At 23.7% G+C, this 12911-nt stretch overlaps 1 protein-coding gene across 2 annotated transcripts in view; it reads left to right on the top strand.

The window, feature by feature from the left end:
• The window catches only part of LOC145842167 (CREB-regulated transcription coactivator 1-like), a 32749-nt gene extending 20084 nt beyond the window's left edge, over positions 1-12665 (top strand). For both annotated transcript variants that reach the window (XM_082949565.1, XM_082949564.1), the window contains exons 9-14: positions 82-127; positions 5190-5341; positions 7249-7347; positions 7782-7881; positions 10988-11065; positions 11973-12665. In XM_082949565.1, the coding sequence (XP_082805691.1) occupies positions 82-127; positions 5190-5341; positions 7249-7347; positions 7782-7881; positions 10988-11065; positions 11973-12124 (627 nt within the window). In that variant the 3' untranslated portion in view covers positions 12125-12665. The remainder of the gene's footprint in view (positions 1-81; positions 128-5189; positions 5342-7248; positions 7348-7781; positions 7882-10987; positions 11066-11972) is intronic.
• Positions 12666-12911: the final 246 nt, after the last annotated feature.

Genomic DNA, 12911 nt, shown 5'->3' with positions numbered 1-12911 from the left:
AATACTTAAAAATGATAACAATTTTATCGTCCTACTAAAAAGAATAGTAACCAAAATTAATTCCGCTTCTAATTTAAACAGAACCACACAAGCATGAGGCCTCCTTCGCAGCATTTCACCCAGATCGGTGAGTTTTTTCATAATAGTAACAAATTATCTCTTTAATAATCAAAAACTTGTCTCGGATCGTAAGTTCTTGACATTGTTACGTATGGTTTTTACAAACTGTTTAACAAAGAAATATTCTCTTGTTAAAATGTTTTTCTTAAGTCACAAAGTGTTATTCAATTTAAGATTAATAAATTTCCAACTTAAATTTTTTTAAAAACTAACAATCATTGTTTTAGTAGGAAATTTTAGTTCAAAAAAAGATATAGAACTACTTATGATATATTTATTGTTATTTACGAAATTTTATAAGAGTATTAAAGTGAATATTTATAAAATTCCTTACATTAAAATCTTGAATTTACCATTAAAATCTATTAAGCATTAATAAGTTGGACTTTAAGGTACTAGTTTGTTTTAAATAGAAACATGTTTGTGTTTTATACAACAAAAATAATTCTAATTTAACCTGTTAAAGTTTAAGTAGTTATATACTATCTAAAGTTTGTTGGTAAATATAATTATATTGCTTCATATGTTTATTTACAATAATATATATTATATTTTCAACGTATTGTTAACTGTTTATAAGTTTTAAGATTTTCTTTGTGTTATAAATTTGTTGTAGATTTTGTTAGTTAAGTTTCTAATAAAACGTATGGAAATAATAAGCAAAAATGTATAATAATAAAAGATACTTGTACATAGTCAGTGCACTTTTGACCACCAATCTTATCTTGTTATTTTTTCCTTTACAGAGTTATTTTTTATATTGTAGATAAACATTGAAAAAAATGTATATAGTAAGGCCATAGGGGGGGTCCCACTTTTTTTTTTACAAAAAATAACTTTGGATTTTATATGAAAGCTTTAAATACAAACTACAAGCCTGTTTTTATAGAATTCATAAATATAATTTAACTTTTGAGATATTTTATTTTTTGTAAAAAGTTTCCGATACAAACGTATGGACCGCAAATTTTTCGGGGTCAATTTTCTCGGAAATTTAAAAATTCACTAAAAACCTATCTCCTCCTTCATTTTTTGACCTAGAGACTTCAAATTTTCAGGAAATGTTCCTTTTAATATTTTGAAGAATCTGAATGTTGGAATTTTTGAAGTTTTGAAAAATAAAAATTTTATCCACAAAAAAATAAAAAAAAGGGTAGTTTTTTGACAATAATTTTTTTTTTACTTAAAATTAAAAAAATTCCTACAATAGATCTCTTTAAAGTTTAATGATACACATTCTGTAAAAATTTGAGAAAGATTACTCAAAAAATAAAAGAGGAGATAGATTTTTAGTGAAATAGTCTTTTTTCGCATTTTTAGTTTTTGCCTTCCATAAGGAACCTGTTGAACGCCCTTTCTTTGATCGCTTATATCTCAAAAGTTACTTTGAGTTTTTTTAAGCGGTTAAAAGTGTCTGATAGCTCAGATTAAATTCTACAAAATAAGATCAAGTTGTAAAAAACAAAGTGGACCCCCCCTATGGCCTTAAATTTTTAAAAATTTAGTTATGCTCAAAAAAAGCTTGCATTCAATCGCTTATTTTGATCTGTATCACTTGTAAGTACATAAATAAAACCAGTTTTTATTAGATTGTTTAAGCAGTGCTCTAACTCTGTAAGATAATATTTCAAGTACGGAAATACTTTTCTTTTAATAAAAAAGCTGAATTTGCAATACATTTTGAACAAAGACACTAATTTGTACTTAGTTTTTTGTACCCACTTTCTTTTTTTCTTAAATATATAGTCAAACAAGCAATTGTGCTAAGGCCACATATTTAAAATAACTTACAGCAAAAACGTAGAAAGTTGACAATAACTTTAAAATAGTTAGCTACTTCTGTAATGAAACTCTGTTTAGTCCAATAAATTCTATTTTTTTACCAATATTTTTTTACTACTGTGCTTAGAAACAAGATAAAGTACTTTTACTCCTGTGTAGGGTAGGATCAGCAAACTACGGCCCGCAATCTAGAAATCTCTGGCTATCGTGTTTTGTAGCCTGAAAATACTTGGAAGAAAAAACTAAAATTATACTTTTTTTTATTAAATCGTATGTACAAGTGTGTTCCTAATTCTGTTATTAGTACAATGTAGTGCTTATTTAATTAAAATTTTCCTTTTAATAAGTTTTATTAATATAGTAAGTATATTTTTTTAAATTACTGTAGCTTGGTTAGACTATTTTAAAACGAATTCGACCCACAAACATTCTAGTAATTTGGCCAGTTATTTCTTTAAAGTTGCCGAACCTAGTGTAAGGGCTTGATTTAGTGTGTTTATTACCAGTTTTCAATAAAAAGGTCGTAAATACGGTATCTATTTTAAATTAATAGTAACTAAACTTAGACATTCATATTTACAATGAATAGTGAAACATTTTTACATAAATTTTACAATACTTTTATTTGAACAAAAGGGCTGTCTTATATAAATAATTAAGTCAGATATTTTTTATTTAAATGATAAATAGCTCTAAAAAAGTTATTTAATTAACATTATTTAGCAACAATATAAAAAAAAGTAATACTCAGCAAATTTTCTTCTTAAAAATTGTTGATAACAAAATAAAACATATTTAAACTATAAAGCTATTCCAAGAGTTTTTTTAATGGGTTTAAAATTTTTTTTAAATTGTTAGTTTTGTAAATAAACATTAAATCCGTTATTTATTTAAAAGTTTTAGTTGTTATTATGCTGTTTCCGAGTTTAAAATTAATACCTATTTTTCGAGTGTGTACTAGTTATTAAAAAAAATAATATTTTAGTCATAAAATACATTCTTATCAAAGCAGTTTTTGGAAATACTAAACAAAAAACTGAATAAAATGAAAGGTTAAAGATTATCAGTTATGAAATACGTTTATACAATATTTATACATTTTAAACTTTATACAGTTATGTTTTCCAGATTTTTGAAAACTGCTTTAATAAAAATAATTTATATACACATTTTTAGGTATTTTTTTTTGTTTTTTGTCTTGAATCTAAATTTCATTTTAAATTTAATGATAAAATACATATAATTTTCAATGTAAAAAAACTATATACTTATTTTTTTAACTAACAAATTAACCAGAATAAAAAAACAGTTTTATACTTTTTAAATTGTTAAAAGTATCTTATTTTTGTTTATTTTAGCTTGAATATATTTTGATTTTAGTGCATATTCAAGTCAAAAAGGTGGTACAAAAATATTAATCAGCGCTCTAATTAGGCCTTCGTTATGCTAAAATCTTGTTTTATACAACATTTTTTCTTAAAGTGGTGACTCATTATTTTTCAGTTATATCAATTTTTAATGAGTTTTGCTGATGGTTTCTGTAAATTTGTTTTTATAATTGTCTATCAAATCTAATACGATCATTAATTTGGAACGTATAAAAGCTTTTAAGATTCTCGTGATGGAGTTTTTGTTTTTAGAAATAGATTTTTTTTAAAAACAAATATACTATTATTTTTAAATTACAAACTTAATAAATGCTTAATTGCATAAACTTGGTTTTTTTTTGTAACTCAGCTTTTTTTATAACTTAAATAAGTTTACTATAGGTTCATACATTTTTAGTTCATTGAGTAGTATGTAAATATAAGGAACTTTAATGCTCAAATTATAGTGCTTTGAGCTAAAATTTACCTTGATAGTTGAATGAAGTTTAAATAAAAAAATAGTTAAAAATTCATGTAGTAGATATTTCTCACTTTTACCCAAAGATTCGTTAATTTTTATTTCAACCATATAACGTCTACTAAGCAGAACTTTTTCCCATTTACATTAATTTATTCACAATGAGCTTACATTAAAATCTATAAAATATAATTTAAAGAATAATAAATATGCTCATAATGTACAAAATTTTGAGTTTTAAGAGTTTTTATTTTTAGCCAAAACCTTTTTACAATGTACTTATTAATTATTTATACTTAGTGAAAATAGTGATAATTCTAGTCATTGTGTTTTCACCTATATCAGACCATTGTGTTTGCATATTTATGTGATTTGCGTATGTATTCTTGCTTAATAAAAACTGAGTTATTTTTTTTAAGTTGATAAAACATAACATAGTGTTTTTGTTCAAATTTTTTCATCGTTGCTTGTTTTACTAGTTTTTATTCAGATCAAGAAATATTTTTCTTAACTAACTAATTTAATTAAAAAACTATTTTAGCAAAAACCTTTCTAGCTTGTACACTTTCAATCTTAAAATCTCGTTATTATTGTTTTCTATCAAAACCATACATCAGCCTTTTTTTTACACATATTTAGCCTAAAACATTCAACTAGATGAGTAACAATTTCTTGACTATTAATTGGTCAAATAGACATTGTTTTATATAAATGTACTTACTTTAACTATTCACAAGCATTGCTATTTTTTTTGGCTTTTCAAAGTTATTGTTTACGAAAAAAGATAATTTGGGAAAATATTAACGTAATCCTTTAACTAATTTCACTAATGAAGGTAAAAAAAAAGACTTTTATGTTTTTTTTTTTGCCAATTTTACATCATTTGTAAGTGTTAAGAACGTCTTAACAACATTTTACTTAGGGTTTTATTATTTAAATACGCTTTTTCTTTCATTGCTTTTCTACCGGTTTCAATTGATTAAAAAAAAAACTAGGTTAAGAATTTATGGTGAATTAAAAAAGATAATATAAACACAGCTTAGTTTGACCATTTACTAAATTTTAACATTTACAAGTTTCAAAAGGGCCAAAGGAATCTTTACTTAAACCATTCTTTTTATTAGGTTTTTAATTGAAAATAGGTATTTCGTATTTAATTTAAAAAAGTATAGTTGATTTTTACCTACTTTTCGAAAAAAATTCATAAGTTTATACCTTAAATTTTTAAGAAAACTTGCTTTCTCTCAAAAGTTAGTTAATATTTTTTTATTCGTAAAAAAAGAAAACTTAAATTTTGAATAAAAAAGGTTATGCTAAATTTTGCTAAAAACAATTCCCTTTGCACCTCTGCACTAAATACAGTACAATTAGATTAATACACTATCTTTTAAATCTAATAATTACGATTTAAATTATTTTTAATTTTAAACCTATTTAATCAGGGTCAACACCAGGGATGAACGAGCAAATAAGGTTGCCACAGCAACCGACCCAGCAGATAAACTCACCACCTAGTGTCCACACCCTCAGCTCACCAACTTCACCCCAGTCCCCCATAAACGTCACATCGCCTCCCCAGCAACAACATATGCAGGTTCAACTGGTTTTCTTAAAGTTGTATGTATATAGCAAATGTATTTTAAACAATTTATAGAAACATAATTTAAAGTACTGATATTTTCAACAATGAGTTAAGTTAGGACATATTTATTTTATTAGATTATTAATGTTATTTTAGAACTCCTACCTTTTTTAGATTAACTTAAACAAACGGTGCATTTTTACGACTAAAAATTTAATGCTAAATGTTTACTTTTATCGTATCTAATTAGTTTTTAAGTTGAAACAAATTTTCAGCAAAAGTTATTCATATGTTTGAGTAATCGATACTATTATTTAAATGAAGAAGTTTCTTTAAAACTTATTTTTACAAATAACTGATTTAGCGTGCTTTCATACAAAAGACACTTATAATAGTATAATGCATAACTTAGTTAATGAAATTGTTCTAGTTGTCTTAACTTTTTCACTTATTTGTGCAAGACAGTTACTTATAGTAGCTATAACGTATAGCGCTCTTTCTATCATAAATAAAATAGAATAAAGTTAACATAAGTAAAAGTAAACTAACAAAGGTTTAATAAAATTAATTGCAACTTATTTGTGTAAACAAAATTAACTTTGCTATTTATGACTGAAAATTTTTAGAACGCTAAATTAAGCTCATTAGTATTAAGTATTTAAAATATTTTACATGTGATAGTTAATCACCTGATATAAACATATAATCATACTTAACGTGGATTCAAATCAATGTTTAAATTTACTTAAATTAATATTAACATAATAATATTGGGTAAATAATTAAGTTTAGTATTATTTGATTTTTGCTTAATTTAGAAAAATATTTTTTACCAGTTAAGTTGAAATATATGTGCGAAGTATTGAAAAGAAACTGATTTCAATATAATTTTATACAATTTCAATAAGTTTAATCTTTTTAAAATAAGTGTTGTTTGCCTTATTTTTATTTCGAAATAGTTTTTAAAATGTCTTATAAAGTTTTTGACATATATGTAGGTTTTACTCCAAAAACAAATTAGTTTGAGTTTGTTTTTTACAAATAGAAAAATACAAAATACTTCAGTTATCTGCTACGCGATCATATTTTTAAGCTAAAAATTAGTTGTTGTCAAGATGACATATGTTTTACTTTAAAGTGAGAAACTCTAAGTAACATACTAAATTTGTTTAGACTATTTGTTTTTTTAGGTTCTCACAATATCCTTTTTGTAACAGGATAATATATCAAAATTTCGGTTTTATCTACCATTATGCATACTAGCAAGTTAATTAGGATGCAAACAAACATATTGTTTTAACATAACTTAAAACTTCTTATTTAATTTCTGACAAATAATTTAATTTTTTCTTTAGCTGATATAAATTCAGAAAGCTCAGTGTTTTTATAATCCATTTTTAATTGTAGTATTTTTCTTATTTTTTATTTATACTACTTTAGTTTTCTTTTAAGAAAACGAGAACCATTAGTTGATTTAATATAAAAGCTTAATAAACAGTTGAAGTTTTGAGTTTTTGGTTAGCATTACTTAAATGAAGTCTAATGTTTTTTTCAAACTTTACCCATAAATTTAAGTTAATTTAAACTTTGTTTTTTTTATAAAACTGTAATTTCTTTAAAAGTAAAAATATTCAATTTTTTTTTTTCAATTAGTTTTCGTGTATGAATAGTTGCTACTCAATGAAACCTATTAACTTTAAGAGCTTAAGTATGGACTTATGAAAAACAAACTACATAAATAGTTTTATATAGTTAAAAACAAACTTATTTATTACCTTATTTTATGTTTTTTTGCAAGCTTATAAATTAATGGTTTGTTAGATCGATGATATTATTAAAATATTTAAAAGCGCAGTTTTCAACAGTTATAATATACCTATAATGATTAGTTAGAAATAAAATACATTTATAACAAACAGGTCAATACACAAACATCAGTTGGTCAAATGAACAACAACAACAATCAACACAATCATTTTTATACAGATCCAACTAGCATTCAGCCGTTGCAGCATCAAGTATGAAGTTTTTACTTTAAATTAACCTTCCATAGTGTTGTAAAATTTAAATTAGCATAGGAATTTTTTTTTTATGAGATTTACTAATGTTAGCTTAGTTATTTTTAGCTTTATAGTTTTACGTAGCTCAAACTTAATTTGTTTTTATTATAAACTTTTTAATTTTACTCAAGCTTTAAAGTTAGTTTTAATTTTAACTAGACTTGTATCACGTTTGTAAAATAAAAATACAATTTTTATCTTAATAAAAAAAAGTTTTAATAACTAATATCATGTATGTGTACTAAATTATGCACGTTCTAAGCTATAAGTGGCTCAGAACTCTGGATAAAATTTACCCAGTTGCTTGATGAAGTATCTTATTTAAATTTTATGTATAAGTTTTACTAAGAAATGTATGTAGTTTACATTTGTGTTTCAATAAACTTTTTTAGTTGGAGCAATTCCATGTTGTATCTGATTATCATGGTTACAATAAGAATCCAGATTGTCACAGTTACAACAACTTTTCCTCTGGATATAATAGTTTTACAGGTTAGTCTTATTTACTAAATTTATTAATTAAAATTAAGAACCCAACATAAAAAATAAACTTACTTAAATAAAAATAATCTACAGTATTAAAATAAAGTATTTGATTATTATTTACTACGATTGTAAGTAACATAAAGTTTTACTTTTACCTTAGCTAAAATTATATTTGTATTTGAAGTCTTCATCTTAAATTGATTTCTCTTTTAGATCTGTTTTAACCAAATATATATCTTTAAGAGCTTTGTATTTAAGTTATCCACAAATTTTAGTTATAAGAAGCAAACATTTTTTTTCTTGTATACTTAGTGTAAAAGTCTCTCCTAGCTTTAAATTCAAATCAAAAGTCATTATTTTACAACTATGTCGTCATTAATATTTTAACTGGGTGTCCACTAAACCTGAAATCCTGGAAAAAGCCTGTAATTTGAACAATTTTTATATGTTAAGTAGTAAAATTTTGATTTGACACTAAAAATCTATCATATAGATAAAAAAATTTTGTCATCATCAAAAGTTTTTATTTATTAAAAGACACATTTAAAGTGGCCTTACAGTATCTTTTTAATATTGTTATACTATTTAACACATTTTTTTTACCTTAAACTTTACTTTACTATAAACAAACCAAAAAACGTGTACTTTCAAAAACCTAAAAAACATTCAGAAAATCTGGAAAAAATTCTCAAAAACTAGTAGCTACTTTGTTTTAACTAAATATCTGGTTTACCTTTTAACTAATGATATTATAATTTTTTGAGTTTTATGTTTTTTTAACTCTTATTTAGCTTTTATTTTAAAACATGCACTTTAACACTTTAATTATCTTATTTATAGATATTGTTAATTTGATATACAAAAATATTTTATGATGTATTTTCTTAGAAAATTAGCCTGAAGATAGATAATAAACAATACTTTTAAATGTTTTAAATATATCTTATAAGAAATACTAGTAATATTGTATTTATATAGGTGTAACTAATGTAGGTTTTATGAACATTTTGTTATAACAAATCTGTTCTAATTTATAAAAAATAAGAAAATCTTTAATTTTTACAACCTTTTATATAGTTGTACCAATAATATTTTAAAAATATTTCAAAAAATATAGTTTTTAATGTAAACTGTTTAAAAGTTATATTAAAATTAAAGTTTACTTTCTAATTTGCAATATTTACATCAATAGATATTTCAGAACAACATTTAACGTTAATTTAAAAACTTACTTAAGATGTGAGCTTTTTAATTTAGAATATTTCGCATGTGAAGAAGGTTAAGTTATCTTAACTGAATATTTAAATGTTGAAATAATCAATTAGAACTTCCGTTTAGCTGATAAAATAGTTTTTTAATTTAATTTTGTTTTAACTCTGTTATGTAAATTCAAATTGCTAAGCATTTATTTGTTCTTTTTTTATATAGTTTATTAGTTGCTTCTTGATTAAAAAAACGAAGATCAAGAAAACTAACAAAAAGTAATAAAATTTACATAACATTTACATAAAATTGAGAATTACCTCCATAAAAACTCTTTTTAATTCGTCTCAATTAAATGTATTTATGTAATAATTGGTCACATGTTAAAAAAATTCCAGCTAAAAATTCTAAGATCGATTTTTTTGGGTCCTACGCAGTTTACATGTTTGATGATAAATAAAATTTTAGTAACTTTTTAAGTGTTTTTTATAGAGTTTAATAACAATGACTTCAAAACTGAGTACTCATTTCCACATCCTTACTTTTTTAGCATTGGAGCTATTTGATTTATGTTTTATAGTCAGATTAGCTTAACCTTTTAAATTTACTTGTTAATTGGTTTTCTTTTCTGCTTTGTCAAGTATTTTTGAATCACTTCCACATTGTTGATTTAATATTAAATTGATTAACATATAAGAAAAATTATTATCGATTTTGTAAAGTGATCATCTAGTATTATTATGAGTAAATTAATCTTGAAAGCAGACTAAATGATTTTCCAACGAATGTTTAGTCAACCTAATTAAAATTTTAGTAATATAAAAGAGACTAGTACACCTTTAGTACTTTGAATGTTTTAGCAACAATTACACTAATGTTATTATTTTAAGAAAATAAGTATTCAGTTTTTTTTAAATTAACTGAACTTCAAATGGTTGCTTTGGTTACATGACAATTCAATATATAATATTGAAAAAAATGTTTAAGAGACCATATCTCAAAAAGTGAAATATATTTGAAAAAAATAAAAAATAGGTATATAGGTTTTTATTAATATATTATCGACGAGCCTTTTTTTGCTATTTGCGAAGTTTTGAATATTTTTCTTAATTTAAAAACTATTTAAAAAAATATACTTTAAAACTTATTTTAGCTGTATTACAAAAATTATTTGAAATTTTGCAAAAAGAAAAAAATATTTGTAGAAATTAATGAGACCTAAATACCTATTTTAATTTAGAAAATATACATTACTTTTGAGTTGTGGCTCCTTAAACATTTTTTTAAGAGTTTGAATTGTCCGAATTTTAATTGTCGTGCACCCGGTAGCTTTGATAAATAAGAATATTAAAACAATGTTTTCTTAACTTTCATTTGACAATTTACTTAAATTTCGAGTTAAGTAATTCTCAGATTTTTTTGATCTTAAACATTGTCTAACAGTTTGTATAAGTATACTTTGACATACAAACATACATATTAACAATAAGTTTTTAAACAAAAATGTCAAGTATGCTATACAAAATTCAGTAACTATTTAACTTTTATAGACTATTTTTAAAATAGTTAAGTTATATGCATACCAAATAGTACAAATATATTTTATGGTTAGTTGAAAACAATTTAAACTTCCTCTAAGTCGTAGTTAAAATTCGTTCTGTTAAAGTAAAGAATATTTTTTGAAAAAATAAGAATTTTTTTTATAAATTTTGACTATCATTTTCAAGTTAATTTTATTGTGTAGTAAGCAAGAACAAAATTTAAATTATAAGCTGAAATAAATCATTTAAATAAATGTTTAAATTTGATAAAACCAATCTTTGATAACTAATTACTAAAACTTTATATAAGTTTATTGTTGACTTATTAGTTTTGCGAATATATTTTTTCACAACATATTTTTAATTAGGACAACTTTCAAGTAACAGCGTAAAAGATGAAAGTCTGATTTATTTAAACAACAAAATTCCGGACATCACATTTACTGGTTTGTTTTTAGTTTTTATAGAAATGTTCATCTTCATTGTATAGATTAAAATATTATTTTTATGGTATATCTTTTCATAGAGGAATTAATTTTTCTGTATTGTAAAGTATGGGTGATTAGTGTATTAAACTTCATAAGTTTGTTGCAAGTTTTTTCCGATAAAAAAATTCAGTTTTTTAGACTTAAATATAATTATGAATTTCCATTTACTATTTAGGATAAATATAGCAAATTTGTAAAATGGTATTAGTTTTTGACGTATAAGTGAATATGCATAACTTTAAGTTTTTTTTTCATCAAGCTTATTTTTTTTTTTTTAATAATGTATGTTATAGTTTTTTTTATAGTTAAGATTATTTTATTTTTTTGTAAATTTTTCCCTTTTTTTTGTTTATGAGCAAATTTTATCAAGCAATCCGGAAATTGTTATTTTAATTTGAGTAAACTTTTGCTTCTGATATGTCGCGCCTTTTTACATAAAGATAATCGTTTTTAAATATTTTAAAACTTTACCAAAAAATATTTAAAAATACATTTCTCATGAAATTGTAATCTTATGTTTTTGTCATTGATTTACATTTAATTAAAATAATTGTAGTTTAACATTTTCTAAAAAGTAGACTATTAAATGGATTTTTTATATTAAATTTTTGTAAGTAGTTCGAATATTGCAAAACAAGTTTGACTTTATAAGACAAACTAAAAAAGGTTTAGATGAATGGAACTAAATATTTTTATGATAAATTTTTGTACAAACCCCTCCTAGTTGTCGTCAAAAGTGTTATTATGCGTTGATATGAAAGTGATAGTTTTTAGTTGTGAAAAAAAGCTGAAACGTGATATAAGTTTATCTGTTAAAACTAAACCGCACTATTAATCACTGAACTGTTCATTTCAATTTTCACAGGAGTTGACGACCACCAGCAGCTGGATTCGGGGGAAATCCCCTATCAAGATCTTGGGGCTGAGCTGAAGGACAGCGTGACTTTGGAGGGGATGCAGTTGCTGGAAGATGGCAGCAACGTCATCACTGACCCCGACAACTTCGCTCTTAATTAGTGCAAAGTTGAAGGATTGTTTCTTTCAGATATTGGTAGAACTGAACGAATTGCGCAATAGCAATTTTCAAGGATGACTTTCTCGGTGCGAATTTGAAGTTGTAATAAAATACGTTATAAAAAAAGTATAAATTTCAAGTGTTTCAAGCTGGAAATTTTCTCATCAAAAAGTTCAAGTACATCTATCGGGTGACAACCTTGACATATTCGTCTGCTCACCAACATTCGTTTTCATTGCATCAAGTATCATTTTCGTATTTGTTGATTTGTTCAGTTAATTGTGCACATTTTAAGTTCCACTCACGAAATACAAACTTTTTTTTGTAAGTCAGTTTAATTAGTGGGAATATTAAAAGTCAGGATTTTGTGGTAGTTGTGTTTTTGGAAGTCCAGTGCACTTTTAATTTTTTTCTTCAATTGATAGCAAAAAGCGCTGGTATATTCACAGCTGCCTTTTATACCAAGAAATATGAAATGTTTTGTTTTTTTTGCATTAAAATTGTCTTAACGTAAATTTACGTTTTACTTTCAAGTTAAAAATTTTAGACGTTTTTTCACATTTAATAATGTAATATTAAATAAATACTCTAATAACTTTTAGAACTTAAATATTTTTTTTTACATTGTGTTTAAATTTTATCGTGTATGAATGTTTGTTTTATACTTTTATTTAAATGAAAATAAAGAATAAAAAAATTAACTGTTTGTTAAAGTGTAATCATTTTTAAAAGTTTAGTTGCTGAATTTGAATCATTTTAGTACAAATGTTGGCTTTAAACTGTAAAATA

The sequence above is a fragment of the Thalia democratica genome, chromosome 8 (genome assembly GCF_965202585.1).
Source record: "Thalia democratica chromosome 8, ktThaDemo2.hap1.1, whole genome shotgun sequence".
Taxonomy (NCBI): Eukaryota; Metazoa; Chordata; class Thaliacea; order Salpida; family Salpidae; genus Thalia; species Thalia democratica.
This window is presented reverse-complemented; position numbering and strand designations above follow the sequence as displayed.